This window comes from Anthonomus grandis, chromosome 19 (genome assembly GCF_022605725.1).
Source record: "Anthonomus grandis grandis chromosome 19, icAntGran1.3, whole genome shotgun sequence".
In the NCBI taxonomy this organism is placed as follows: Eukaryota; Metazoa; Arthropoda; class Insecta; order Coleoptera; family Curculionidae; genus Anthonomus; species Anthonomus grandis.
Genome location: NC_065564.1, coordinates 6,259,218 through 6,285,951, shown reverse-complemented (window position 1 = coordinate 6,285,951; position 26,734 = coordinate 6,259,218). Strand labels below are relative to the sequence as shown.

General features: G+C 36.8%; 2 protein-coding genes across 4 annotated transcripts in view; one reads left to right on the top strand and one right to left on the bottom strand.

Annotated features, from left to right (window-relative positions):
* Window positions 1–2,705: 2,705 nt before the first annotated feature.
* LOC126747435 (gastrulation defective protein 1 homolog) lies at window positions 2,706–9,811 on the bottom strand. The gene is made up of 4 exons (XM_050456094.1): window positions 8,897–9,811; window positions 8,522–8,839; window positions 3,227–3,858; window positions 2,706–3,167 (listed from the first exon to the last, which is right to left on the bottom strand). Exons 1-4 carry the CDS (start codon window positions 9,432–9,434, stop codon window positions 2,742–2,744), a joined length of 1,914 nt encoding a protein of 637 aa, XP_050312051.1. The 5' UTR covers window positions 9,435–9,811; the 3' UTR covers window positions 2,706–2,741.
* Window positions 9,812–9,844: 33 nt separating this feature from the next.
* The window catches only part of LOC126747433 (JNK-interacting protein 3), a 32,596-nt gene continuing 15,706 nt past the window's right edge, over window positions 9,845–26,734 (top strand). Inside the window, exons 1-13 of one of the 3 annotated variants that reach the window (XM_050456091.1) lie at window positions 9,845–10,036; window positions 10,092–10,341; window positions 10,400–10,526; window positions 10,584–10,734; window positions 14,746–14,979; window positions 15,031–15,238; window positions 15,294–15,330; window positions 15,404–15,439; window positions 21,040–21,057; window positions 21,126–21,183; window positions 21,245–21,361; window positions 21,426–21,585; window positions 26,311–26,563. In XM_050456091.1, coding sequence (XP_050312048.1) covers window positions 10,099–10,341; window positions 10,400–10,526; window positions 10,584–10,734; window positions 14,746–14,979; window positions 15,031–15,238; window positions 15,294–15,330; window positions 15,404–15,439; window positions 21,040–21,057; window positions 21,126–21,183; window positions 21,245–21,361; window positions 21,426–21,585; window positions 26,311–26,563 — 1,642 coding nt within the window. In that variant the 5' untranslated portion in view covers window positions 9,845–10,036; window positions 10,092–10,098. The remainder of the gene's footprint in view (window positions 10,037–10,091; window positions 10,342–10,399; window positions 10,527–10,583; window positions 10,735–14,745; window positions 14,980–15,030; window positions 15,239–15,293; window positions 15,331–15,403; window positions 15,440–21,039; window positions 21,058–21,125; window positions 21,184–21,244; window positions 21,362–21,425; window positions 21,586–26,310; window positions 26,564–26,734) is intronic. The other 2 variants (XM_050456092.1, XM_050456093.1) reach the window with 2 other exon arrangements.

Here is a 26,734-nt window from a genome sequence, read left to right as displayed (position 1 = left end):
TCAAACTTAGTTTGCTCATTAATGCATGTGCAGTTTGGGGAGTTTATGGCTCTATTTATTTCAAATACTTCCAACAAGTCCAATTGTAACCCATTCTCACAAACATGCAGAACCTCAGTGTTAGGTCCCGGATCAAAATTATGCCCAGACTCTAATATGTCGTTCGCAAAAGGAGAATTGATATTGTTAATAAAAGTATTTTTATTTCGCGTGATAAGCCTTAAATGTTCGTCGACTATGACTTCAATTTTCATATCACATAACAGATATCACATAATGGGTGGGAACAAGTTAACTTGTAAACTCCAGATCGGTGTCTTATCGGTATTTTATCTTTAGTGTTTACTAAATGTTTCGCCAAGTTGTTTTTGGTTTTAAAACAAATATTAGGTTTAGTGACAAATTCATTGGACTTAAAACACTGTGCGACACTAGAAGAGACGTTGCCAAAGTAACTAATAGATCGATAAGATCCGAGGGTGTTAGGTTTACTGAGTAATGGTTTATTAAGTTTTTTGAAAAAATGTTTGTTGTATAGCTTCTTAATAACATTTATAGGATATCCATTGTTTCGAGCGATTTGTAAAATTATATTACAGTAGAGTCTCGATAACGTGAACTAATTAGGGATGACTGTGTTCATGTTTTCGGAAGTTCATGTTACTGGATAAAGTTAATCGCATGATAAACTAACACGTATGTGTACTTTGAATATATATTTTATTGGAAAATCAAACAAAAAATGTTATACAGTTAGTAATACATAGTTGAAAATGTATATGTATATGTATAAGTATATGTATGTAAGGAAGTACAATGTACATTATTTATATTTAATCCGTTGTTTTTAGAAAAAAAGTTATCTAACTTTATTTGACGGATACGTATTTTGTGTAAAGACTGAATATCCTCGAAGTCGGCATTGTTTTGCTCTGCCCATTCTAGACCTCTGCTAAATATACAAACTGCCTCAACGTGAGTGACTTTGTCCATAGCCTGAGAAACCTCTGGATCTTGATCCAGAAAGTCTTGCCCTGGATCAATTTCTTTTAATAAATTGAGGTTAGTCTCTACAAAGCTATTCAGACTTAGCAATTCTTGACGAAGAGTTGCCAAGGGTATTGTGTCTTCACGATCTTTATTGCTTTGGCTTTCGAAAATATTTTTCCAACACTTTTTAATGGTTGCTGGTTCTAATTTATTCCATGCTCTTGATAAGTTTAAAATAGCATCCCTGAGATTGTATTGTTTGATAATGACATTCATGTCCTTAGATTTATTAGCTACAACCATTGCCAAAAACATGGAGCGATAATGCAGTTTAGTCAACCTAATAACGTTTTGGTCCATAGGTTGAATTTAGGGTGTCACATTGGGAGGCATATACATAACTTGAATTAGTCAATCATCAGATAAAAGTTCCTCTACTGGGGGATGACTGGGGGCATTATCCAATAAGAGAAGTGCTTTCTCTGGAAGACCTTGTTTCTTAAGATACTTTCTCACCTAAAATTAAAACAAACTTTTTATTTTGAAATGTGTAGCTATGGCAGGAAATTTACCTCGGGACACTGAGGTTCTGCATGTTTGTGAGAAAGTGTTACAATTGGACTTGGAAGCATTTGAAATAAATAGGGCCATAAACTCCCCAGACTGCACATGCATTAATGAGCAAACTAAGTTTGACAGTTTACGCTTTTTTGATTCATTTAGCCCTAGAAAATAACTTTTACCATTATTGTTTTTAACTCTTTCATCTTATAACATTTGTATTAATCAAAATTTAGAATCTTTTCTTTAACTCAACGCTAATATACAATAGTTCCTTATCTTCTTTTAATATGTAGAAATCTGTATCGTCCTAAGTATAAATTTTATATTTTGAATCGTAGATGTCCTTATCGTACTATGTTTTTAATTTTAATTCTTTTATTTATTGTTGTTTTTATTCCCGATAACGGGTAATTTTTGTTTTATTTGGTGAACGTATATGTTTTTTGTAATGTTCTGGTAAGTTCTAAATCTGTATTGTTATAGCGAATAAGCTCTTTTTTTATACTGTCTTGAATTACCTGTATTTTATTTTAGTATCTGATGATGGCTGTTTACACAGCCGAAATGCAAAATTCATTTACCTAAGTGACCTACATGCATTTTTCTTGGAGATAAGACTTCTCCTATTTGTAATCTTTACTGTTTTTATAGTTAATATTTATATGTAAAATTATATCAAATTTAATAAAATGGTAATATTAAATTAAATATTAAAAATATATTTTCTGCAAAAACATTGTTTTTCATTGACATAATCCTTAACCCCCCACCCACCCCAAATATTTGTCCAGTAAGAAATTCTTCTGAAAAATCACCGTTTTTTCGTCTATAATATCCAATCTAATAGCACTGTTTTTGTATTAAATATTTATTAATATACATATATATAATTATATCAAATTTAAATTAACAAACTGTGTTATTTGATTAGATATTAACGATGAAACCAAAAATGAGAACCAAATGAAGAAAATAATTGCCAGATGCTTTTTTGGCATTTAATTTTTTTCCAAGCAATTTTATTTCATCCTGTGATAATGTGGTATTTCTTTTAGACCGGCGCGACCTCCAGATCTGACTCTATGAGACTTATTTTCTAGGCACTTTCGTATAGGGAACATTTTATTATTTCAAAACAGAAACAATCCTCATAACGACAATTAAATGTTTATTCTAAATAAATAAGTTTACTGTTTGCTCCGTTTCTCCTGGGGTTCCCCGTCGTCCTCCCCGCTGCCCTCCGTCCCCATATCCAGGACGGGTTTCGGTTGCGTCTTGGCGTACGCAGGCGCGATCCAGTAAGGATTCTCCTCGGCCTCCTTGGCGAACTTCAAAATGGCCTCCCGGGGATCCTGGTCGTCGTTCACCCGCTTGCTCAGCCCCAAGTTCCTGATGACGTAGCTGCTCAACGTCCCCCCGCTGGACGCCACCCGTCCCCCCTGCCCCGAAGTGATCGGCAAGTCCGGACGTTTCGACTTGACCGGGTCCAGTCTGTCCTTTTCCATCTGCTTGCGACTGGTTTTCCGTCTCTCTTGCCTGAACAACGGGAGGGCGTGCGGCGTGATCACTTGCTGCCCGCTCACCACCTCCGAATGCTGCGCCTTCCTGTGGCTCTGCAAACATACCGAGTAAAGTACCCTCCCCAATAAATCGAAGTTGGCCCAGAGTTTACCTTGACAACGCACAAAGTGACCCCCCTGAGACTCTTTTTCGGGTCGTAGTAGCACTTGACGTGTCCGTCGCCGCCCCCGATGAAGATCTGATTGAGCTTCGCGTGCCAATTGACCCTGATGGCGTGGCTCCCGTCCGAAACCGGTAACGACTTGACCAACCCGAACGTCTTACGGTCATAAACGTTTACGCGCCCGTGCTTCTCCCCTTTTTGCATAGACACGGCCGTCACCACCATCGCGTCGTTCGGACTGAAGATGGCGTCGGTGGTGTCGTAACGCGCGAACAACCCACCGATTTGGTTCAGGTGCGCCTTCAGGCTGCGCACGTCCCACAGTTTTAACGTTTCGTCCATGCTGCGCGTGACCAAGTGGTCGCCGACGTGCGAGAAATTGATCGCGGTCATCTCGACGGGCTGATGCGCCCTGCGCAGCTGCGCGGCCGGGGCCACCGAACTCTTGCGGAAGTCCCACAGTTGGACGGACCCGTCCGCGCAGCCGCACGCGATCACTTTACCGTCGCGGTTGTACGCGACCGCGGTGGGGGAGGCCTTGAGGCCGTTCTGCGCGCGACACTTTATGATTTGCTTGTGCTGTTTGCCCTCCTGGTAGAAGTCCCAGGTGCGGACCGTACCTAAATAGAGCCCTTTGATATAAGTTACCCTTCAAACTATATCAAATCATTCTTTAAATACTGTTAAACTGAAGACCGGTTTGATCGCCGGATTTAACCCTATGGGACTTTTTTGATGAGGTGACTTGTAGGAAATAGTTTTATTTAAGTTTCATGAAAATATTTCCACTATTAGAGTGGTATTTTTATATTTTCCTGGCAGTTGGGAGGCCAGCTAGGCCAACAGATTTAACTCCATGGGACTTTTTTATGGGGTGACTTGTGATATTTTCATATTTTTACAAAAAATTACTTAAATTCTGCGATTCTTCCAGGCAGTTTGGAGTCAATTTTCAAGCAATTACACTAAAGACCCGTTAGACCAACAAATTTACCTCCATGAGACTTTTTAAAGCTCCCTGAGGGTCAATTTTACACACAAAACCTGCCTTCTGAACTAGTGGTTAAACACTCAAAAGATTACTTAATTTTTGTAATACTTCTAGGCAGTTGGGAGGTATTTTTCAGGCAATTACACTAAAGACCCGCTAGATCAACAGATTTAACTCCATGGGACTTTTTTTACGGGGTGACTTGTAGGGCAGAGTTTGATTTGTGTTCCATGAGAATATTTCCACTAGTAGAGTGATATTTTCATATTTTCCAGGCAATTACACAAAAGGGCTTCAATTGCCTGGAAGAAACAAAAAATTACTTAAATTCTGCGATTCTTCCAGGCAGTTGGGAGGCATTTTTCAAGCAATCGCACTAAAGATCTGCTAGACCAACAGATTTACCTCCATGAGACTTTTTAAAGCTTCCCGAGGGTCAATTTTACACACAAAACCTGCCATTTGAACTAGCGGTTAAACACTCAAGATATGAATTAATTTTTGTATTACTTCCAGGCAATTGGGAGGTATTTTTCAGGCAATTACACTAAAGACCCACTAGATCAACAGATTTAACTGCAAGGGACTTTTTTTATGGAGTGATTTGTAGGGAAGAGGTTGATTTGTGTTCCATGAGAATATTTCCAGTAGTAGAGTAATATTTTCATATTTTCCAGGCAATTACACAAAAGGGCTTCAATTGCCTGGAAGAAACAAAAAATTACTTAAATTTTGTGATTCTTCCAGGCCTGTTAGACCAACAGATTTACCTCCATGGGACTTTTTTAAGTTCCCTGTGGATCAATTTTTACACACAAAACCTAGCATCTGAACTAGTGGTTAAAAACTCAAAATACGACTTAATATTTGTAATTTTGTAATTCTTCCCGGCAATTGGGAGGTATTTTTCAGGCAATTACACTAAAGACCCGCTAGATCAACAGATTTAGCTCCATGGGACTTTTTTTATGGGGTGACTTGTAGGGCAGAGTTTGATTTGTGTTCCATGAGAATATTTCCACTAGTAGAGTGATATTTTCATATTTTTCCAGGCAATTACACAAAAGGGCTTCAACTGCCTGGAAGAAACAAAAAATTACTTAAATTCTGCGATTCTTCCAGGCAGTTGGGAGGCACTTTTCAGGCAATCGTACTAAAGACCCGTTAGACTAACAGATTTACCTCCATGAGACTTTTTAAAGCTCCCTGGGAGTCAATTTTACACACAAAACCTAGCATCTGAACTAGTGGTTAAAAACTCAAAAAATTACCTAATTTTTGTAATACTTCCAGGCAATTGGGGGATATTTTTCAGGCAATTACACTAAAGACCCACTAGATCAACAGATTTAACTGCAAGGGACTTTTTTTATGGAGTGACTTGTAGGGAAGAGGTTGATTTGTGTTCCATGAGAATATTTCCACTAGTAGAGTGATATTTTCATATTTTTCCAGGCAATTACACAAAAGGGCTTCAACTGCCTGGAAGAAACAAAAAATTACTTAAATTCTGCGATTCTTCCGGGCAGTTGGGAGGCACTTTTCAGGCAATCGCACTAAAGACCTGCTAGACCAACAGATTTACCTCCATGAGACTTTTTAAAGCTCCCCGAGGGTCAATTTTACACACAAAACCTAGCATCTGAACTAGTGGTTAAACACTCAAAAGATTACTTAATTTTTGTAATACTTCCAGGCAATTGGGAGGTATTTTTCAAGCAATTACACTATAAAGACCCACTAGATCAACAGATTTAACTCCATGAGACTTTTTAAACCTCCCCGAGGGTCGATTTTACACACAGAACCTAGCGTCTGAACTAGTGGTTAAAAACTCAAAAAATTACACTCTAAAGACCCTCTAGATCAACAGATTTAACTCCATGGGACTCTTTTACCCTCCCTGATGATCAATTTTACACACAATACCTACAATCTGAACTAGTGGTCAACAACTCAAAAAATTACTTAATTTTTGTATTACTTCCAGGCAGTTGAGAGGTATTTTTCAGGCAATTACACTAAAGACCCGCTAGATCAACAGATTTAACTCCATGGGACTTTTTTTACGGGGTGACTTGTAGGGAAGAGTTTGATTTGTGTTCCATGAGAATATTTCCAGTAGTAGAGTGATATTTTCATATTTTCCAGGCAATTACACAAAAGGGCTTCAATTGCCTGGAAGAAACAAAAAATTACTTAAATTTTGTGATTCTTCCAGGCAGTTGGGAGGCATTTTTCAAGCAATCGCTCTAAAGACCCGCTAGACCAACAGATTTACCTCCATGAGACTTTTTAAAGCTCCCTGAGGGTCGATTTTACACACAAAACCTAGCATCTGAACTAGTGGTTAAAAACTCAAAAAATTACTTAATTTTCGTAATTCTTCCAGGCAATTACACTAACGACTCGCTAGATCAACAGATTTAACTCCATGGGACTTTTTTTATAGAGTGACTTGTAGAATAGAGTTTGATTTGTGTTCCATGAAAATATTTGCACTAGTAGAGTAATATTTTCATATTTTTCAGTCAATTACAGAAAAGGGCTTCAATTGCCTGGAAGAAACAAAAAATTACTTAAATTCTGCGATTCTTCCAGGCAGTTGGGAGGCATTTTTCAGGAAATGGCACTAAAGACCTGCTAGACCAACAGATTCACCTCCATGAGACTTTTTAAAGCACCCCGAGGGTCAATTTTACACACAAAACCTAGCATCTGAACTAGTGGTTAAACACTCAAAAGATTACTTAATTTTTGTAATACTTCCAGGCAATTGGGAGGTATTTTTCAAGCAATTACACTATAAAGACCCGCTAGATCAACAGATTTAACTCCATGGGACTTTTTTTATGAGGTGACTTGTAGGGAAAAGTTTGATTTGTGTTCCATAAAAATATTTGCACTAGTAGAGTAATGTTTTCATATTTTTCAGTCAATTACAGAAAAGGGCTTCAATTGCCTGGAAGAAACAAAAAATTACTTAAATTCTGCGATTCTTCCAGGCAGTTGGGAGGCATTTTTCAAGCAATCGCACTAAAGACCCGCTAGACCAACAGATTTAACTCCATGGTACTTTTTTTATGGAGTGACTTGTAGGGAAGAGTTTGATTTGTTCCATAAAAATATTTCCACTAGTAGAGTGATATTTTCATATTTTCAAGGCAATTACACAAAGGGGCTTCATTTGCCTGGAAGAAACAAAAAATTACTTAAATTTTATGATTCTTCCAGGCAGTTGGGAGGCACTTTTCAGGCAATCGCAGTAAAGACCCGTTAGACCAACAGATTTACCTCCATGGGACCTTTTTAAGCTCCCCGAGGGTCAATTTTACACACAAAACCTGCCATCTGAACTAGTGGTTCAAAACTCAAAATATCACTTAATTTTTGTAATACTTCCAGGCAGTTGGGAGGTATTTTTCAGGCAATTACACTAAAGACCCGCTAGATCAACAGATTTAACTCCATGGGACTTTTTTTACGGGGTGACTTGTAGGGCAGAGTTTGATTTGTGTTCCATGAGAATATTTCCACTAGTAGAGTGACATTTTCATATTTTTCAGTCAATTACACAAAAGGGCTTCAATTGCCTGGAAGAAACAAAAAATTACCTGAATTTTGTGATTCTTCCAGGCAGTTGGGAGACATTTTTCAGGAAATGGCACTAAAGACCTGCTAGACCAACAGATTTACCTCCATAAGAATTTTTAAAGCTCCCTGAGGGTCAATTTTACACACAAAACCTGCCATCTGAACTAGTGGTTCAAAACTCAAAATATCACTTAATTTTTGTAATTCTTCCAGGCAATTGGGAGGTATTTTTCAGGCAATTACACTAAAGACCCGCTAGATCAACAGATTTAACTCCATGGGACTTTTTTTATAGAGTGACTTGTAGAGCAGAGTTTGATTTGTGTTCCATGAGAATATTTCCACTAGTAGAGTGATATTTTCATATTTTTCAGTCAATTACACAAAAGGGATTCAATTGCCTGGAAGAAACCAAAAATTACTTAAATTCTGAGATTCTTCCAGGCAGTTCGGAGGCATTTTTCAAGCAGTTACACTATAAACCAGCCAGATCACCAGATTTACTTCTGTGGGACTCTTTTAGCCTCCCGGATGATTAATTTTACACTAAAATCGGAACTAGTGGTCAAAAACTCAAAAAATTACTTCAATTTTTGTAATTCTTCCAAGCAGTTAAGAGATATTTCTCAGGCAATTGCGCTAAAGACCAGCTAGACCACCAGACTTAATTCACACATAATTTTACACCGACTACCTACCATCTGAACTAGTTGTCAAGAACTCCTCCTTAACGCAAGGATTAAACTGTCCAGCAAGCAGAGCGGCTGTATGTCCCTTAGTCCTGGCCATATCCGTAATATACATGTCCCCCTTAACAGTTTCCAGCTTTTCAAATCCGTCCCTGTCAACGACTTTGGCCTGTCTAGCCCCAGAAATGACCAGCAAAAGATCACCGGTGCTGGAGTAATGTAGATGGCGAATGGGGTGATTTTCGCAAGGCTGTAGGGTGCGGAAACTTCTGAGACTCGAATCCATCCCAGCAAAATCCCAAAAACTAACATCATAGTCTACTGAGCCTTGGATGGGGAGAAAGGAGCAGTAATATATGTGAGCCAATGTGGTTTAATTCATACCTGATGCTAGTCTGGCCCCACTATGGTCCACAGTCAAAGCGGTTACGGCTTTTAATCCGTGTCTCATGGTGGTATTTTCACTGACAGGCAAGAAATGCTCGTCTTCTTCCACCTCACTGTCGTCATCATCATCATCTTCATCAGCATCTGAATCCTCAACACTCTTTTTAGTACTTTTTACTGGTTTTTCAGGCATAGTGCTTGGAATGGGAGGCCCAATGAGGTCACCATCACTCTCCCCCTCACTACTATCATCATCCTCCGAAGAGGATTCCTCTAAAGGTTTATCCTCCAGGGGCTTCTTGGTCACCTCCCGAGCAGTGGCCTTCACTTGGCTCATCATCTCCTGGATATCGAAGCTTTTCGCTTTTTTACCGAAACTGGTGATGCCCATCACCTCTTTCACTTGCTGGGCCTCCCTGTCGTCCTCCAGGACCTCGATGGCCTTTGGGGGCCCGAAAGTACCAATAGTACCTGTTGGGGCCGAAGCATTTTGCCCGAAATTCGAGCTGATTTTCCCGAAGGTGATTTTCTTCATTTTTTTAGGCGAGTTTTGGCCTAAACATTCGTAAATACTCGCCTTGTTTTTATGTATAAGATTGGTTTTATGAGTGGGTTTGTTTGTAAACAAATAGCTGTCACTATCAGCTGTGCCGTCGCTGTCACTTGAAAGACAGCGACGGGAACGTCACAGTTGTGCAGCATTGCCACTACAACAGTTTTAAAGCATTAAATGCGATAGAGCATGAATTGTTAGGGAGTCTTTAGTATTTAAATGCATCTTTAAGTCCAATGTGGGTGATCCTTGAGTTATTTAAATAAATTACACTTACAAGGGGGCACTTTTCATTAAAAAAACCTACTGATCTGGCAATGTAGCACCAAATTGCTGCGCATATGTTATGTTGCTGACAGTGACATGTTGTCAAAAACAGTGGGTGCAAAGGAGCAATAATAAAGAAAGGGATTTCCTAAAGAAAAATCCATTTTCCACGTCCCAAAATGCGTTAAAACCCTCACCTGAACGTTCACGAACCGTTTGCGAGCGTCAACAAGCCAAATCAACTCGATAATCCCCCAAAAATTATGTTAATTTAGAAGCTCCAGTGATTCCAAGAAGGCCCACTCAATTTGATACAGGTAATGAAATCGACTAATTTAGCTTAATCAGAAGATTTATCACTGTAGTAATTAGCATCGCAATGGATATGTCGGACTTGGAAAGCAGTCTCTCGGGCAGCATGAGCATGGGAGCGGAAGTGGTCTATGGTACCCACGAGGATACTCGGATGGTCATGTCCGACAAAGTCCAATCACTCGCTGGTAGCATTTACCAGGAATTCGAGAGGATGATCGCTAGATATGATGAGGACGTCGTTAAGACTCTGATGCCCCTTTTGGTCAATGTGCTGGAGTGTTTGGATCTGGCTTATCAACAAAATCAGGTTCATTTTCAGGTGTACACAGCAATTTCTCACATAATTTATAAACATGCTCTTCTAGGGCCAAGATGTCGAATTAGAACTATTAAAAGAGGACAACGAGCAGCTAGTCACCCAGTATGAAAGGGAGAAAAGTGCCAGAAAGATAGCCGAGCAGAAGTTGTTGGAGTTCGAGGATGCTGCCGAAGGTTCTCATTGTTTTCATGCAGTTTTAACGTGATTTTTATGATTGTTATTTGTTTTAGGCGAAAGGAAAGAGTTGTCTTCGAGACAGGAGGCATTGGAGTCGATAGTGAGGATGTTGGAGCTGAAGCATAAGAACTCCATGGAGCATGCCAGTAGGCTTGAGGAGAGGGAGGGGGAATTGAAGAAGGAATATGCCAAACTTCATGAGAGGTACAGTAAATACAACATTTTTATGTTCAATGTACACAGTTTTGAGGATAACTCAAACACTACTTGAGATATCTTCATAATTCTTTCAGAGGAGCATAAAGGAGAGTCTGAGGATGGATTTGATATCCAAAACGTCCTTCTAGCTTAAAGATTTATTTAGCTGAGGAAGTTTTGGTAAAACCACATTTTTGATCAATTTTTCTTGGTTAAATTAGGATAAGTTAGTAAATATTTGAGGTATTTGTTAAAGGATTTTATATAAAGTTGCTCTGCTTATTGTTTAATAATTTCGTACATTGAGCTTCTCCATACTTTAAAGATTTTCCAAGAGAGAGCCTATTTTGTCAGCTAAGATGTGAACTCAGGCTGATACATTGTCTTATAAACACCCACAAGCACTTTTAAGGATAACTCAAAAACTACTTGAGATATCTTCATAATTCTTTTAGAGGAGCATAAGGAATAGCCTGAGGATGGATTTCAGACCCAAAACGTCCTTCTAGCTTAAAGATTGACTGAGCTAAGGCAGTTTTTGCAAAACCAAATTTTTTAGACATTTGACAAGTTTTTGTTAGACACTTTTAAGGATAACTGAAAAACTACTTAAGATATCTTTATAATTCTTTTACAGGAGCATAAAGGAAATTCTGAGGATGGATTTGAGACCCAAAACGTCCTTCTAGCTTAAAAATTATTCGCTAAGCTAAGGGTGTTTTGGCAAAGCCATGTAATATGTCATTTTTTTTACAATTTTTTAAGTTTTTGTTAGATACTTTTGAGGATAATTCAAAAACCACTAAAGATATTTGCATTATTCTTTTGCTAGATTACACAGGAAGCCCTGAAGATGGATTTGAGACCAAAAACGTCCTTCTAGCTTAAAAATTCGCTGAGCTAAGGGTGTTTTGGCAAAGCCATGTAATACGTCATTTTTTTAAAAAATTTTAAAGTTTTTGTTAGATACTTTTGAGGATAATTCAAAAACCACTAGAGATATTCTCATAATTCTTTTACTAAATCCTACAGGCCGCCTTGAGGATGGATTTGAGACCAAAAACACCCTTCTAGCCTAAAAATCTGCTAAGCTAAGGCTAGTTTGGCAAAGCCATGTATTAAGTTTAAAAACAATTTTTTTTAGACACTTTTGAGGATAATTCAAAAACTACTTAAGCTATTCGTATAATTCTTTTACTGTGGCATAAAGGAAGCCTTGAGGATGGATTTAAGACGCAAAACGTCCTTCTAGCTCAAAAATTCACTAAGCTAAGGCTAGTTTGGCAAAGCCATGTATTGAGTCATTTTAATTATAATTTTTCAAGTTTCTCTTAGACACTTTTGGGGATAATTCAAAAACCACTAAAGATATTTGCATTATTCTTTTGCTAGATTACACAGGAAGCCGTGAAGATGGATTTGAGAGCAAAAACGTCCTTCTAGCTTAAAAATTCGCTAAGCTAAGGCCATTTTGGCAAAGCCATGTATTAAGTAATTTTTTTCAAGTTTTTGTTAGACACTTTTGATGATAACTCAAAAACCAGTAAAGATATTCTCATAATTCTTTCACTAAATCCTACAGGCAGCCTTGAGGATGGATTTGAGAGCAAAAACGTCCTTCTAGCTTAAAAATTTGCTAAGCTAATGCCATTTTGGCAAAGCCATGTATTAAGTAACTTTTTTTTACAATTTTTCAAGTTGCTGTTAGACACTTTTGATGATAACTCAAAAACCACTAAAGATATTCTCATAATTCTTTTACTAAATCCAACAGGCAGCCTTGAGGATGGATTTGAGACCAAAAACGTCCTTCTAGCTCAAAAATTCGCTAAGCTAAGGCTAGTTTGGCCAAGCCATGTATTAAGTCATTTTAATTACAATTTTTCAAGTTTCTCTTAGACATTTTTGATGATAACTCAAAAACCACTAAAGATATTTGCATTATTCTTTTACTGGATAACACAGAAAGCCCTGAGGATGAATTTAAGCCCCAGTATTTATGCGACAAAAAACCATTAAATAGATTTTACTCATTGACCACTTTTGTGTGTGAAAAACCTGCATAAATTTCCCGAGCAGCGGTTACCCTTATCGAATTATTTTTAATCCCGTCGGCGGTTTATCGTTCATTTAAAGTTCATCCCTCGATGAACAATGAAGTGCGTGAAGTGTAAACGGTTCTGTCACGTAAACGCCCTGCCTGAGGACAACCACCTGGGGCTCCTCTGCAACTGTTGCACGAACGTTTACTGCAAACTCTGCACCAACTTAACGCTCCAAACGTTAAAATTATTGGACGAGAGCGAGGGAGCCATTAAGTTCGTATGTCTGAGCTGCCGTAGAGACTCCAAGAGTTTAACACGAGAGTACGAGAAACTGAAGATCGAGCACAACTCTATCCAGTGCCATTGGACAGAGGTGGAGGCTAAATATCAAGAAAAACTGGAAAATCTTGAAAAAGACGTGGAGCTCCTGTTCGCGGATAACAGCGAGAAGGACGGGTACATCATGAGGCTGAAAAAGTGGACCAGGGAGTTCGAGGAGTCGGTTCTTGTGGCCGAGGAGGGTTTTCTGAGTAAAATCGGACAGCAGCAGGTCGAGATCGACTTTATGAGCAAACAGATCGACCTCCTGATCAGTAAAAACCGGGAACTCGGGCTGGAATTGAGGCATTTACAGGAGGACGTGGATAAGCTCCTGGAAGAGAACGTGGAACTGACCAGACTGAAGAGCGATATGCTCACGATCATCGATAACTTATCGACCCAAAACAGGGACTACAAGGAGGACCTGGAGCAAGCGAATTATGCAATTTTAAAAGAGAAGAGCCTCAATAATGGCCACCAGGGGCACTACAGACAGCTTGAGGTCGAGTTGGTTGAACGGATCAAGAGCACTTCAAGGGAAGAGGGCGATAAAGTGGTCAAGAGTGAACTGAATTGCAGGGAGAGGATCCAGAGCTTAATCGAGGAAAACGAGGTTTTTATTGACGATCTAAGGGAGAGGATGCCGGAGGATAGGGCTGAGTATGTTTGAGAACCAAAAAAAAATCCAATAACATCAAATCTGGTGATCTTACAGGTCTAATTGTTTTTTTAAACGAACTGGATCAACGAGCAACTGAGGGCAATTTCCGGGGAGTTGATCATGTCGTTTTCACGAAATTTTCAGTGCAAAAATTAATTTAACTAAATCTTATGAGAGCAACCCAAAGTCTCGGTCTCAAAAAATTCTTTTATTTATTAAATGGTGACACGTGTTTCGCCCCCTAAGAGTATCATCAGAGCACACATCACATCAGTAGACTTTGTGTTTTTCTCTTTTTTATTTGTTTATATTAAGGTCTCTTTGAGAATATGGACGACTTCTTTCAATTAATTTAACTGCCTGGAAACGGTCTTTAAACACTTTTCCACTCTTACACCACACAAAACTAAAACCTTTATTTTTCAGTTTTTTTTTGCTTCCAGAAAGAGATTTTGAACTTCCTTTGTAAGGTCTTCGTTAATGAAAATGTTATGGGGTTCCCCGGCAATTCCACAATCCGTAGTTTTTAAAGAGCGTGTTGTTTTTCTTTTTTCTATTATCCCATTCCTTTGGTGTACATTCTGTAGCACAACTTTAATAATACTGTGTGGCCCTTTATGTGGTGAGGTCTCAGTTCTATATTCATCCGGTACGTTCAATTTCTCAAGATCAGATTATCCTTTGCCTTTCCATCTTTGGGAAGTCCCATAACTATAACATTTTTGCTTCGTTCGTGCACCTCTTCCAGATTCTTTTCTATTTTTTCCACTCTATATTTTAGAGTTTTATTTTCCTCTTTTAGTCCCTTATTTTCCGTTGCAATTTGCTCCACCTTCTTGCTTAAATCTTCTAGATATTTCCAGTTGCAATTAAGGGACAAGTTCTTCGAATTTCCTGGCAAAAAAACTCAAAACATGCTAATGCCATTATTTGCTTGATATTAGCTGCAGGAGCTTTAATCCGGGTAAAGACTTGACCTTTCGGTTCCAGATACACGGAACTGTTCAAAACCCACGTGGACTACATGGAACGAACGAAACTGCTCCACTCGGGGCAACAGTTGGCGAACGAGAGGGCTGAGGCGGGACGTCTGATGTCGAACCGTTTGAACGTGACCGGACGCAGTTCCGGGCCGATTTCCTTCGGTTTCCAGAGTCTGGAGAACGCGGAGACGGTCGACAGCGTGCCCTCCTCGCCCATTAGCAGCGCCCACTCGTCACCCAGGTGAGTTTGTTTAAGAGAAAACGTCACTTTTCTGGCAAAATCCGGTTACAGTTTGCATAGCGAGTTGGACCGTCAGAAGGCACCGCAAGTCCTGCGGGTGGAAAAAGCTCAGGTGACAGACGCAGTCAATTTGGAGAATAAGAGTGTGGTGACGTCGCCGGTCAGTCCTCCCGCTGCCAATAATAATAGCGGGAGGAGGTTGACTACCACTAGGGAGCAAAGGACCGGCAACACTTTATACGAGGAGTTGAGTTTTCAGGTTCGTGATTTTTAAGGGAAATTTAGGAAATTGGGGTGACATTTTTCGTTTGCAGGATGGGGATGGCGATGACGACACCAACGACATCACTGGTAAGTATAAGGGGTTAAATAGCGTTTGTTTTTTTTAAATTTGTATTACGTTTGCGTTATTTTCGTGTTTAAGGTGGCTGGGTGCATCCGGGAGATTATGCCTCTTCAGGTAAGTTTCTGTGGTTAGTTTTTAGCCCTTTGCATCCTTAAAAAGGCTTTAAAATATGATTAATTGACTTGCGGTTTTCTCGGTTTAATACAGCGGACATTTTTTTTCTATGTAAATTTGACTTGACTTAAATTCAAATTTAAGTAAATTTAACTAAATTTCTTGGTTTTTCTAGGATTCAATTAAGGTGCCATTGGACCTTGGAATTTTCTTGATTACACAAAGTTCTTTTCAATCATCATTGAATTTACTTGATTTTTATTGAATTTAATCGTAAAAATTAGCTTTCTATGAATCAAGTAAGGTGCAATCAATTATCATTGAATTTACTTGATTTATCCTTGATTTTCGTTAATATTGGATTAAATTTGGGATCTCTGAAGGCTAAAGCAAAGAAATCCGATTAAAATGAGGATTTGATCTGAAACTTCATTTAGATTTGATTTTTTGGGGTTAACATTAAATTTTTGTTAAATTGAATTAAATTCCTTAGGACCTCTAGAATTAAATTAAAATTCCAGTTGGGGTTTTTTAGATTTCGTTTAAATTTAATTAAATTCCTTGGGCTTCCTGAGACCTCTTAAAACGTTTTTTCTATAGGTTCGTCATTTCATTTCTAGCTTCTTCCAGGCAGTTGAAGCCATTTATGAGTTTTGATGATCAATAGTGTCGAAGGCCTTAGAGAGAACAATCCAGAAAATATTCCAAGGAAACTTTTAAAGTAAAAATCAAAATAATCTGAGTACTAGAATCAAAGTTCTGGAGCAAGTTACCGAATAGTGAAATTTTTCCTCTGACATACAAGACGTGCGATACAAAAACCTGGATAAAAAAGCTTCTAGTGGATGGATTTCCTCGATTATTGTACTAATAACTCAAAAATATTCCAAAGAAACTTTGAAAGTAAAAATCAAAGTAATATGAATACTAGAACCAAAGTTATAGAGCAAGGTACCCAGGAGTGACAAGTTTCTTCTCATATACAGGACATGCCTTCCAAAAACCTAAATAAAAAAGTTTCTGGTGCATGGATTTCCTTGATTCTTACACTGAAAGCTAAAAAATACTTCAATGAAACTTTTAAAGTAAAAATCAAAGTAATCCGAGTACTAGAACCAAAGGGATGGTGCCAGTTATCAGAAAGTGACAAATTTCTTCTCAAATACAGGACATGCCTTCCAAAAACCTGGATAAAAAAGTTTCTGGTGCATGGGTTTCCTTGATTCTTACACTGAAAGCTAAAAAATACTGCAAGGAAACTTTTAAAATAAAAATCAAAGTAATCCGAGTACTAGAACCAATGTTATGGAGCATGTTACCCAAGACTTACATTTTTTCTCTGACATACAAGACATGCGTTACAAAAACCTGGATAAAAAAGCTTTTGGTGCATGGATTTCCTTGATTCTTACACTGAAAGCTAAAAAATACTTCAATGAAACTTTTAAAGTAAAAATCAAAGTAATCCGAGTACTAGAACCAAAGGAATGGTGCCAGTTATCAGAAAGTGACAAATTTCTTCTCAAATACAGGACATGCCTTCCAAAAACCTGGATAAAAAAGTTTCTGGTGCATGGATTTCCTTAATTCTTACACTGAAAGCTTAAAAATACTCCAACGAAACTTTTAAAATAAATATCAAAGTAATCCGAGTACTAGAACCAAGGTTATGGAGCATGTTACCCAAGACTTACATTTTTTCTCTGACATACAAGACATGCGTTACAAAAACCTGGATAAAAAAGCTTTTGGTGCATGGATTTTCTTGATTCTTACACTGCAAGCTAAAAAATACTTCAATTAAACTTTTAAAGTAAAAATCAAAGTAATCTGAGTACTAGAACCAAAGGAATGGTGCCAGTTATCAGAAAGTGACAAATTTCTTCTCAAATACAGGACATGCCTTCCAAAAACCTGGATAAAAAAGTTTCTGGTGCATGGATTTCCTTAATTCTTACACTGAAAGCTTAAAAATACTCCAACGAAACTTTTAAAATAAATATCAAAGTAATCCGAGTACTAGAACCAAGGTTATGGAGCATGTTACCCAAGACTTACATTTTTTCTCTGACATACAAGACATGCGTTACAAAAACCTGGATAAAAAAGCTTTTGGTGCATGGATTTTCTTGATTCTTACACTGCAAGCTAAAAAATACTTCAATTAAACTTTTAAAGTAAAAATCAAAGTAATCTGAGTACTAGAACCAAAGGGATGGAGCCAGTTAACAGAGAGTGACAAATTTCTTCTCATATACAGGACATGCCTTCCAAAAACCTGGATAATAAAGCTTCTGGTGGATAAATTTCCTTGATTCTTACACTGAAAGTTAAAAAATACTCCAAGGAAACTTTTAGAATAAAAATCAAAGTAATCTGAACACTAGAACCAAAGGGATGGAGTCAGTTAACAGAGAGTGACAAATTTCTTCTCATATACAGGACATGCCTTGCAAAAACCTGGATAAAAAAGTTTCTGGTGCATGGATTTCCTACACTGGAAGCTAAAAAATACTCCAAGGAAACTTTTAAAACAAAAATCAAAGTAATCCGATTACTAGAATCAAGGTTATGGAGCATGTTACCCAAGACTTACATTTTTTCTCTGACATACAAGACATGCGTTACAAAAACCTGGATAAAAAAGCTTTTGGTGCATGGATTTTCTTGATTCTTACACTGCAAGCTAAAAAATACTTCAATTAAACTTTTAAAGTAAAAATCAAAGTAATCTGAGTACTAGAACCAAAGGGATGGAGCCAGTTAACAGAGAGTGACAAATTTCTTCTCATATACAGGACATGCCTTCCAAAAACCTGGATAATAAAGCTTCTGGTAGATAAATTTCCTTGATTCTTACACTGAAAGTTAAAAAATACTCCAAGGAAACTTTTAGAATAAAAATCAAAGTAATCTGAACACTAGAACCAAAGGGATGGAGTCAGTTAACAGAGAGTGACAAATTTCTTCTCATATACAGGACATGCCTTGCAAAAACCTGGATAAAAAAGTTTCTGGTGCATGGATTTCCTTGGTTCTTACACTGAAAGCTAAAAAATACTCCAAGGAACTCTTAAAATAAAAATCAAAGTAATCCGAGTACTAGAACCAAGGTTATGGAGCATGTTACCCAAAATTGATATTTTTCTCTGACATACAAGACATGCGTTACAAAAACCTGGATAAAAAAGCTTTTGGTGCATGGATTTTCTTGATTCTTACACTGCAAGCTAAAAAATACTTCAATTAAACTTTTAAAGTAAAAATCAAAGTAATCTGAGTACTAGAACCAAAGGGATGGAGCCAGTTATCAGAGAGTGACAAATATCTTCTCATATATAGGACATGCCTTCCAAAAACCTGGATAATAAAGCTTCTGGTGGATACATTGCCTTGATTCTTACACTGAAAGTTAAAAAATACTCCAAGGAAACTTTTAAAATAAAAATCAAAGTAATCTGAATACTAGAACCAAGCTTATGGAGCATGTTACCCAAGATTGACATTTTTTCTCGGACTTACAAGACATGCGTTACAAAAACCTGGATAAAAAAGCTTTTGGTGCATGGATTTTCTTGATTCTTATACTGAAAGCTAAAAAATACTCCAAGGAAACTTTTAAAGTAAAAATCAAAGTAATCTGAGTACTAAAACCAAAGGGATGGAGCCAGTTATAAGAGAGTGACAAATATCTTCTCATATACAGGACATGCCTTCCAAAAACCTGGATAATAAAGCTTCTGGTGGATAAATCTCCTTGATTCTTACACTGAAAGTTAAAAAATACTTCAATTAAACTTTTAAAGTAAAAATCAAAGTAATCTGAGTACTAGAACCAAAGGGATGGAGCCAGTTAACAGAGAGTGACAAATTTCTTCTCATATACAGGACATGCCTTCCAAAAACCTGGATAATAAAGCTTCTGGTGGATAAATTGCCTTGATTCTTACACTGAAAGTTAAAAAATACTCCAAGGAAACTTTTAAAATCAAAATCAAAGTAATCCGAGTACTAGAACCAAAGTTATGGAGCATGTTACCCAAGAGTGACATTTTTTCTCTGAAATACAAGACATGCGTTACAAAAACCTGGATAAAAAAGTTTCTGGTGCATAGATTTTCTTGATTCTTGCACTGAAAACTTCTTCTAGTCATCTAGAATTTAATTAAAATTTCGGTTGCGGTTACATGAATTCAGTTAAATTTAATTTAATTCCTTGGGGTTCCTAAGATTAAAGTTTTTATTAAATTCCTTAGTGTATATTAAATTCCTTGGGTGTTATAAAATTAAATTAAAATTACAGTTGGGATTCCTTGGTTTTCCCTTAGAATCTGTTAAATTAGATTAAATTCCCTGGGTCTTCTACAATTAAATTCCAGCTTGTTTGAACCCTAGATTCCGTGCAATTTAATTAAATTCCTTGGGCTTTATAAGATTAATTTTTTTACCAAGTTAAATTGAATTTTCTGGGTTTAACTTTAGGTTTTTATTAAATTCCTTAGGTCTTCTAGAATGTAATTAAAATTCCAGTTATGTTATGGTTTAACCTTAGAGACTTCTCTTAAATTTGATTAAATTCCTTGGGCTTCCTAATATCAGAATTTTTACCTTAAGTTTAACTGCATCTTCTGGCTTTAATCTTAATTTTCTATTAAATTCCTTGGTTTTTCAAAGATTAAATTAAAATTATAATCGAGTTTCCCTGGTTTAATCATCATTTTTGTTAAATTTAATTATATTTGTCAGGTTCTTTAGAATTAAATTAAAATTCCAGTTAATGTTCCTTGGCATGCTGAAGATTAACAGTTTGTACTCAATTAAATTGGATCTTTTGCGTTTAACATTAAATTTCTATTAAATGCCTTGGATTTTTTGGAATGAAATTAAAATTCCTCTTGGGGTTTCTTGGTTTAATCTTAGATTCTGTTAAAATTAATTAAATTCCTCAGGTTCTTTAAAATTAAATTAAAATTCGAGTTAATATTTCCTGGACTGCCTAAAATTAAAGGTTCTTACCAAGTTAAACTGAATCTTCTGGGTTTAACCTTAAGTTTCTATCAAATAGGGCTTTCTAGAATTAAATTAAAATTCAATTGAGTTTTCTTGATTTTACGTTAAGATTCTATTAAAATTAATTAAATTCCCTAGAATTAATTAAAAGTTTTGATTAAGTTAAGCAGGCTTTTCTGGGTTTAAACCTGTTTTCATTAACTTCCTTATTTAATCCCTTCAGTGTAATTTTTTAATCGAGTTTTCCTGGTTTAACCGTTGATTCTAGGAAATTTAATTAATATTTAAATTCCTTAGCATTAATATTAAATTTAACCTTTTCTCTTGATTTTTTCCTGATTTAAATGGGATTTGTCCTAAATCTAATAAAAAATCTGACCTCTCCGTTTCCATATACATGGACCACTTTACTTAGACTTTCCCAATATAAGAGCTTAGGCATTATTTACCGACAAATCGTCACTTGATTTAACCGCTTTAAACGTCAAACTGCTTGTCAAATACTGTACATAACCCGCATAATTAATTAACAAACGCTTTGTCTTATTTCTTGGCCGCCACTAACATTCGCATTACCGCTACCGCAACAGTCAACGATAATTTCTTCGGTAAGTGCTTTATTGACCCCGAATTCCCCGAGTTTCCCCGCAAAACTCTTCACTATCCAATTTTCCAGGTATGGGCAAAGAAGTGGAGAACCTCATTATGGAAAACAACGAACTGTTGGCCACCAAGTGAGTCCGGGAAAAACCCCCCATTTAACCGGAATTATGAACGTTTTAAAAATGTTTTCAGGAACGCCCTGAACGTCGTCAAGGACGACCTCATCGTGAAAGTGGACGAACTGACGGGAGAAATCGACATGTTAAGGGAGGAGATTTTATCCTTGAGTGTATCCAGGAACAAATTGAGGCACGTACGGTCTAAAATGGGGGAATCCCTTATTAAATCCGGGATATGTTGTTTTTTTTTTTAGGGAAAGAATATCGGAACTGGAGGAGGAACTGAAGAAGGTCAAGGAGGCCAATGAGGCTAAACAGGAGGCTGACGAGGAGGCGGACGTGCCTTTGGCTCAACGAAGACGGTTCACCCGTATGGAGATGGCCAGGGTGCTCCTGGAAAGGAACCAGTACAAGGTATGTACAATTGAATCCAGGTTGGTCCAGAATAGTCATGTTAGAGAGGACACTAATGGAAATTGGACTGTCAAAGGTTGTCTTGCCCACTGGACCTGTGGTCTATCGACTTTTTTTTTATATCCTTTAGGTTCATCATTTCTAGCTTATTCCAGGCAGTTGAAGCCATTTATGAGTTTTGATGATCAATAGTGTCGAAGGCCTTAGAGAGAACAGTCAAGGAAACTTGCGTTACAAAAACCTCGATAAAAAAGCTTCTAGTGCATGGAATTTCTTGGTTCTTATACTGAAAGCTCAGAAATATTCCAAGGAAACTTTTAGAATAAAAATCAAAGTAATCCGAGTACTAGAACCAAAGTTAAGGAGCATGTTACCCAAGAGTGACATTTTTTCTTTGACATACAAGACATGCGTTACAAAAACCTCGATAAAAAAGCTTCTGGTGCATGGATTTCCTTGATTCTTACATTGGAAGCTAGGAAATATTTCAAGGAAACTTTTAAAATTAAAATCATAGAAATCCGAGTACTAGAACCAAAGTTAAGGAACATGTTACCCAACAGAGAATTTTTTTGTCTCATATACAAGACATGCATTATAAAAACCTGGCTGAAAAAGCTTCTGGTGCATGGAATTTCTTGTTTCTTACACTGAAAGCTCAGAAATATTTCAAGGAAACTTTTAAAGTAAAAATCAAAGAAATCCGAGTACTAGAACCAAGGTTATGGAGCATGTTACCCAGGAGTGACATTTTTTCTTTGACATACAAGACATGCGCTAGAAAAACCTGAATAAAAAAGCTTCTAGTACATGGATTTTCTTGATTCTTGCATTGAAAGCTCAGAAATACTCCAAGGGAACTTTTAAAATAAAAATCAAAGAAATCTGAACACTAGAACCGAAGTTAAGGAGCATGTTACCCAAGAGTGACATTTTTTCTCTGACATACAAGACATACTTTACAAAAAACTGGATAAAAAAGCTTCTAGTGCATGGAATTTCTTGGTTCTTGCATTGAAAGCTCAGGAATATTCCAAGGAAACTTTTAAAGTAAAAATCAAAGAAATCTGAACACTAGAACCAAAGTTAAGGAGCATGTTACCCAAGAGTGACATTTTTTCTCTGACATACAAGACATACTTTACAAAAAACTGGATAAAAAAGCTTCTAGTGCATGGAATTTCTTGGTTCTTGCATTGAAAGCTAAAAAATACTCCAAGGAAACTTTTAAAACAAAAATCAAAATAATATGAGTACTAGTACCAAAGTTATGGAGCAAGTTACCCCAGAGCGACGAGTTTTTCTTGCATAAAAAACTTCCAAAAACCTATTCTTGTCACTATTATCCATTATAGACATATTTGAGTTTAACTTAGGAACCATTGGGAATATTTTCATGAATTGCTTACAGTAATATAATGGATTGATTTCAGGGTAAAAACATCACTCTAGATTAAAAAATTCGAAAGTTAGAGCAGCTGCAGTTGGGGCATGTTTTTTGGCAATGATTAATGTAAATTTTTGAGTATATTTTGAGAATTAATTGAAAATGAACTAAACGGTTTTTTTTCCCAATAAAGTCCATTTCTTTATCAATAATTCCATACCAAAACGTTTCTTGTACCTCAAAAACCTTCTTAGTTAGAGGCAATTTTGTCCATCAAGGTCCAAGAGCTGTCCAATTTCAGTTTTTGAAACATCAAGATTTTTATGCATCAGTGGAAATTTTTGGGTATAACTTGGGAACCACTGGAAATATTTTCATAATTTTTTCACAGTAATACAGGGTGTCTCACGACGAATAGACGCGATCGATATTTCGGAAACTAATTTTTCAAAAATTTTGAAAATTTGGCAACATGGCACTGTCGAGGGGGGCTACACAACTAAAATATTTTGACAGTTGTGACGTTTCCGGTTATACCGGAAGTAGGTGTCAACTTCGTTATTTTAAATGGAACACCCTGTATATTTTTACTTTTTTGGCTTTTACGTGAAATTCTAAGTATATTTTGTGTATAATGTCCTATACCTAAGTGTAACCGTTTTTGACATATTTTTAATTTCATGTGAAAAACTATGTTTATAAGCCCTAACATAATTACCGATTACTCCCTTTTAGTAGCTTTTATTTATTGGTTAGTTTTGGTTTTATTTTAGAGGAAGGACCACTTTAAAAGACTATTTTAAAATTTGGCTAAAAAAAAGATACAGGGTGGTCAAAAACTAGCATTAAAAATTAAAATGAAAAAATCATTAAAAGTCAATTTTTTTAAATGGAAACCCCCTATTTTTATAATTTTTTCATAAAGATAATTAAAAATAAGGTTAACTTTATATAAGGTTATCTAGTCCAAAAATTGATAGTTTCCGAAATATTGGCAGTTTAAATTTGGCCTAATATTAAAAGCCGTATAATAACACGGCTCAAGGATTGTTGATTAGTTGGGCATGACGGTTGTCATAGTAACCGCTAAAAGCGGCAGTAAGATAATGGATTATAACAGAAATGTACACTTTTTAATTAAATTACACTTTTACGAAGAAAACTTAAATAGCAAGTAACTTATAAATTTAATGCATATAATCCATTGTCTTACTGCCGCTTCTAGCGGTAACTATGACAACCGTCATGCCCAACTAATCAACAATCCTTGAGCCGTGTTATTATACGGCTTTTAATATTAGGCCAAATTTAAACTGCCAATATTTCGGAAACTATCAATTTTTGGACTAGATAACCTTATACAAAGTTAACCTTATTTTTAATTATCTTAATGAAAAAATTATAAAAATAGGGGGTTTCCATTTAAAAAAATTGACTTTTAATGATTTTTTCATTTTAATTTTTAATGCTAGTTTTTGACCACCCTGTATCTTTTTTTTAGCCAAATTTTAAAATAGTCTTTTAAAGTGGTCCTTCCTCTAAAATAAAACCAAAACTAACCAATAAATAAAAGCTACTAAAAGGGAGTAATCGGTAATTATGTTAGGGCTTATAAACATAGTTTTTCACATGAAATTAAAAATATGTCAAAAACGGTTACACTTAGGTATAGGACATTATACACAAAATATACTTAGAATTTCACGTAAAAGCCAAAAAAGTAAAAATATACAGGATGTTCCATTTAAAATAACGAAGTTGATACCTACTTCCGGTATAACCGGAAACGTCACAACTGTCAAAATATTTTAGTTGTGTAGCCCCCATCGACTGTGCTATGTTGCCAAATTTTCAAAATTTTTGAAAAATTAGTTTCCGAAATATCGATCGCGTCTATTCGTCGTGAGACACCCTGTATAGTGGAGTGTCTCAGGATAGATTTGAGGGTAAAAACGTCTGTCTAGACTAAAAATTTCATAAATTAGAGAAGTTTTGGTTGGGGCATGTTTTTTTGTCAATTGTCCAAGTAAATTCTCACTATTCTTGAGAATATTTTCAGAAATATTTGAAAATGAGTTTTGCGCAAGAAAGTGCGTTTCTTTACCAAAAATTCCAGACCAAAACGTTTGTTGTACCTCAAAAATTTCTTGAGTTAGAGGCAATTTTGTCCATCAAGGTCGAAGAGCCGCCAAATTTGAGTTTTTGAAACTCATCAAGATTTTTATGCATCAGTGGACATTTTTGGGTATAACTTGGGAACCACTGGAAATATTTTCATAATTTTTTCACAGTAATATAATGGAGTGTCCGAGGATTGATTTGAGGGTAAAAACATCGATTTAGGCTCAAAATTTACAAAAATGGAACAGTGTTGATTGAGGCATGTTTTTTTGTCAATTATCAAAGTAAATTTTCACTATTCTTGAGAATCTTTTGCGAAATAAATGGAATTGGCTCAAAAGGGCTTTTGCCCAAGAAAGTGTGTTCCTTTTCCAATAATTCCATACCAAAACGTTTCTTGTACCTCAAAAACCTTCTTAGTTAGAGGCAATTTTGTCCATCAAGGTCCAAGAGCCGCCCAATTCGAGTTTTTGAAACTCGTCAAGATTTTTATGCATTAGTGGACATTTTTGGGTATAACTTGGGAACCACTGGCAATATTTTCATAATTTTTTCACAGTAATATAATGGAGTGTCTGAGGATGGATTTGAGGGTAAAAACGTCGGTCTAGACTAAAAATTTCATAAATTAGAGAAGTTTTGGTTGGGGCATGTTTTTTCTCAATTGTCAAAGTAAACTCTCACTGTTCTTCAGAGTATTTATGCATGGGGAAGGCATAAAAGTGATAGAAAGATTAGTTCCAGTGAACTCGTAAAAATTCGAGAAATTAAATTTTGATATGGCTCCCATTAAGAGGGGTGGAGAGTGCAACCCTCATTTATATGGTTTTTTGTCTATAAAATTGAACGTAGAACCTGTGGGTAAAGTATCAGAGATTGAAGCCCTAACACTCAAAAACTTTCATATTAAAGGTAATATGCAATAATACAGGGCGGTAGTTTCCCATATCAAACCGCCTCCCTTTATATACTGGCAGTTATAAGTAATAAGGGAAAACATTGATTTATAATACTTACTAACGTTGTATTACTTTCATTTCTAACTCAGGTAGTCTCACCGGCACATTTAATTTAAACTCTGGCAAATTTTTATTTATTTTCCCGATTATTATTATCATTTGACCGCTCTCCCGGGGCGGAACCATACGTCCGTTTACTCCCCCCGGGAGCTCAACTACTGCGACGTGGTTTCGTAGTTCTGCCCTTTCTGTTTGCAGGAGCACTTCATGGAGTTACAGGAGGCGGTACGTTGGACGCAGATGATCCGGGCGTCCCGTGAGCCGACCCTGGACAAACACCAGAACCGCGGGATCTGGAAATTCTTCCAGAATTTGTTCAGCGGCGGGGACTCGTCGAAGGTGCAAAGGTCGATGACGGTGCCGCAGTTGAAGTATCAGGCGGCCAGTAACTCGGTCACACCCGGACTGAAGGTGGCCTCCAGAATCCCGGATCGGGGAGAGGTCGAGATGGGTACGGAAGCATTGTGATTTTAAGTTAGTTTAGCGCGAAGGGGAGGGGGTTGCCGGAAATGAGGATGGATTTAACTGAGCCTACTATAGGTGCTGCCTAATGTCGCTAAACTGGTGCCCAGGTTTCGATATAATATTGTTCTTGTAAATAATACGATAAGGAGTGTTTTCG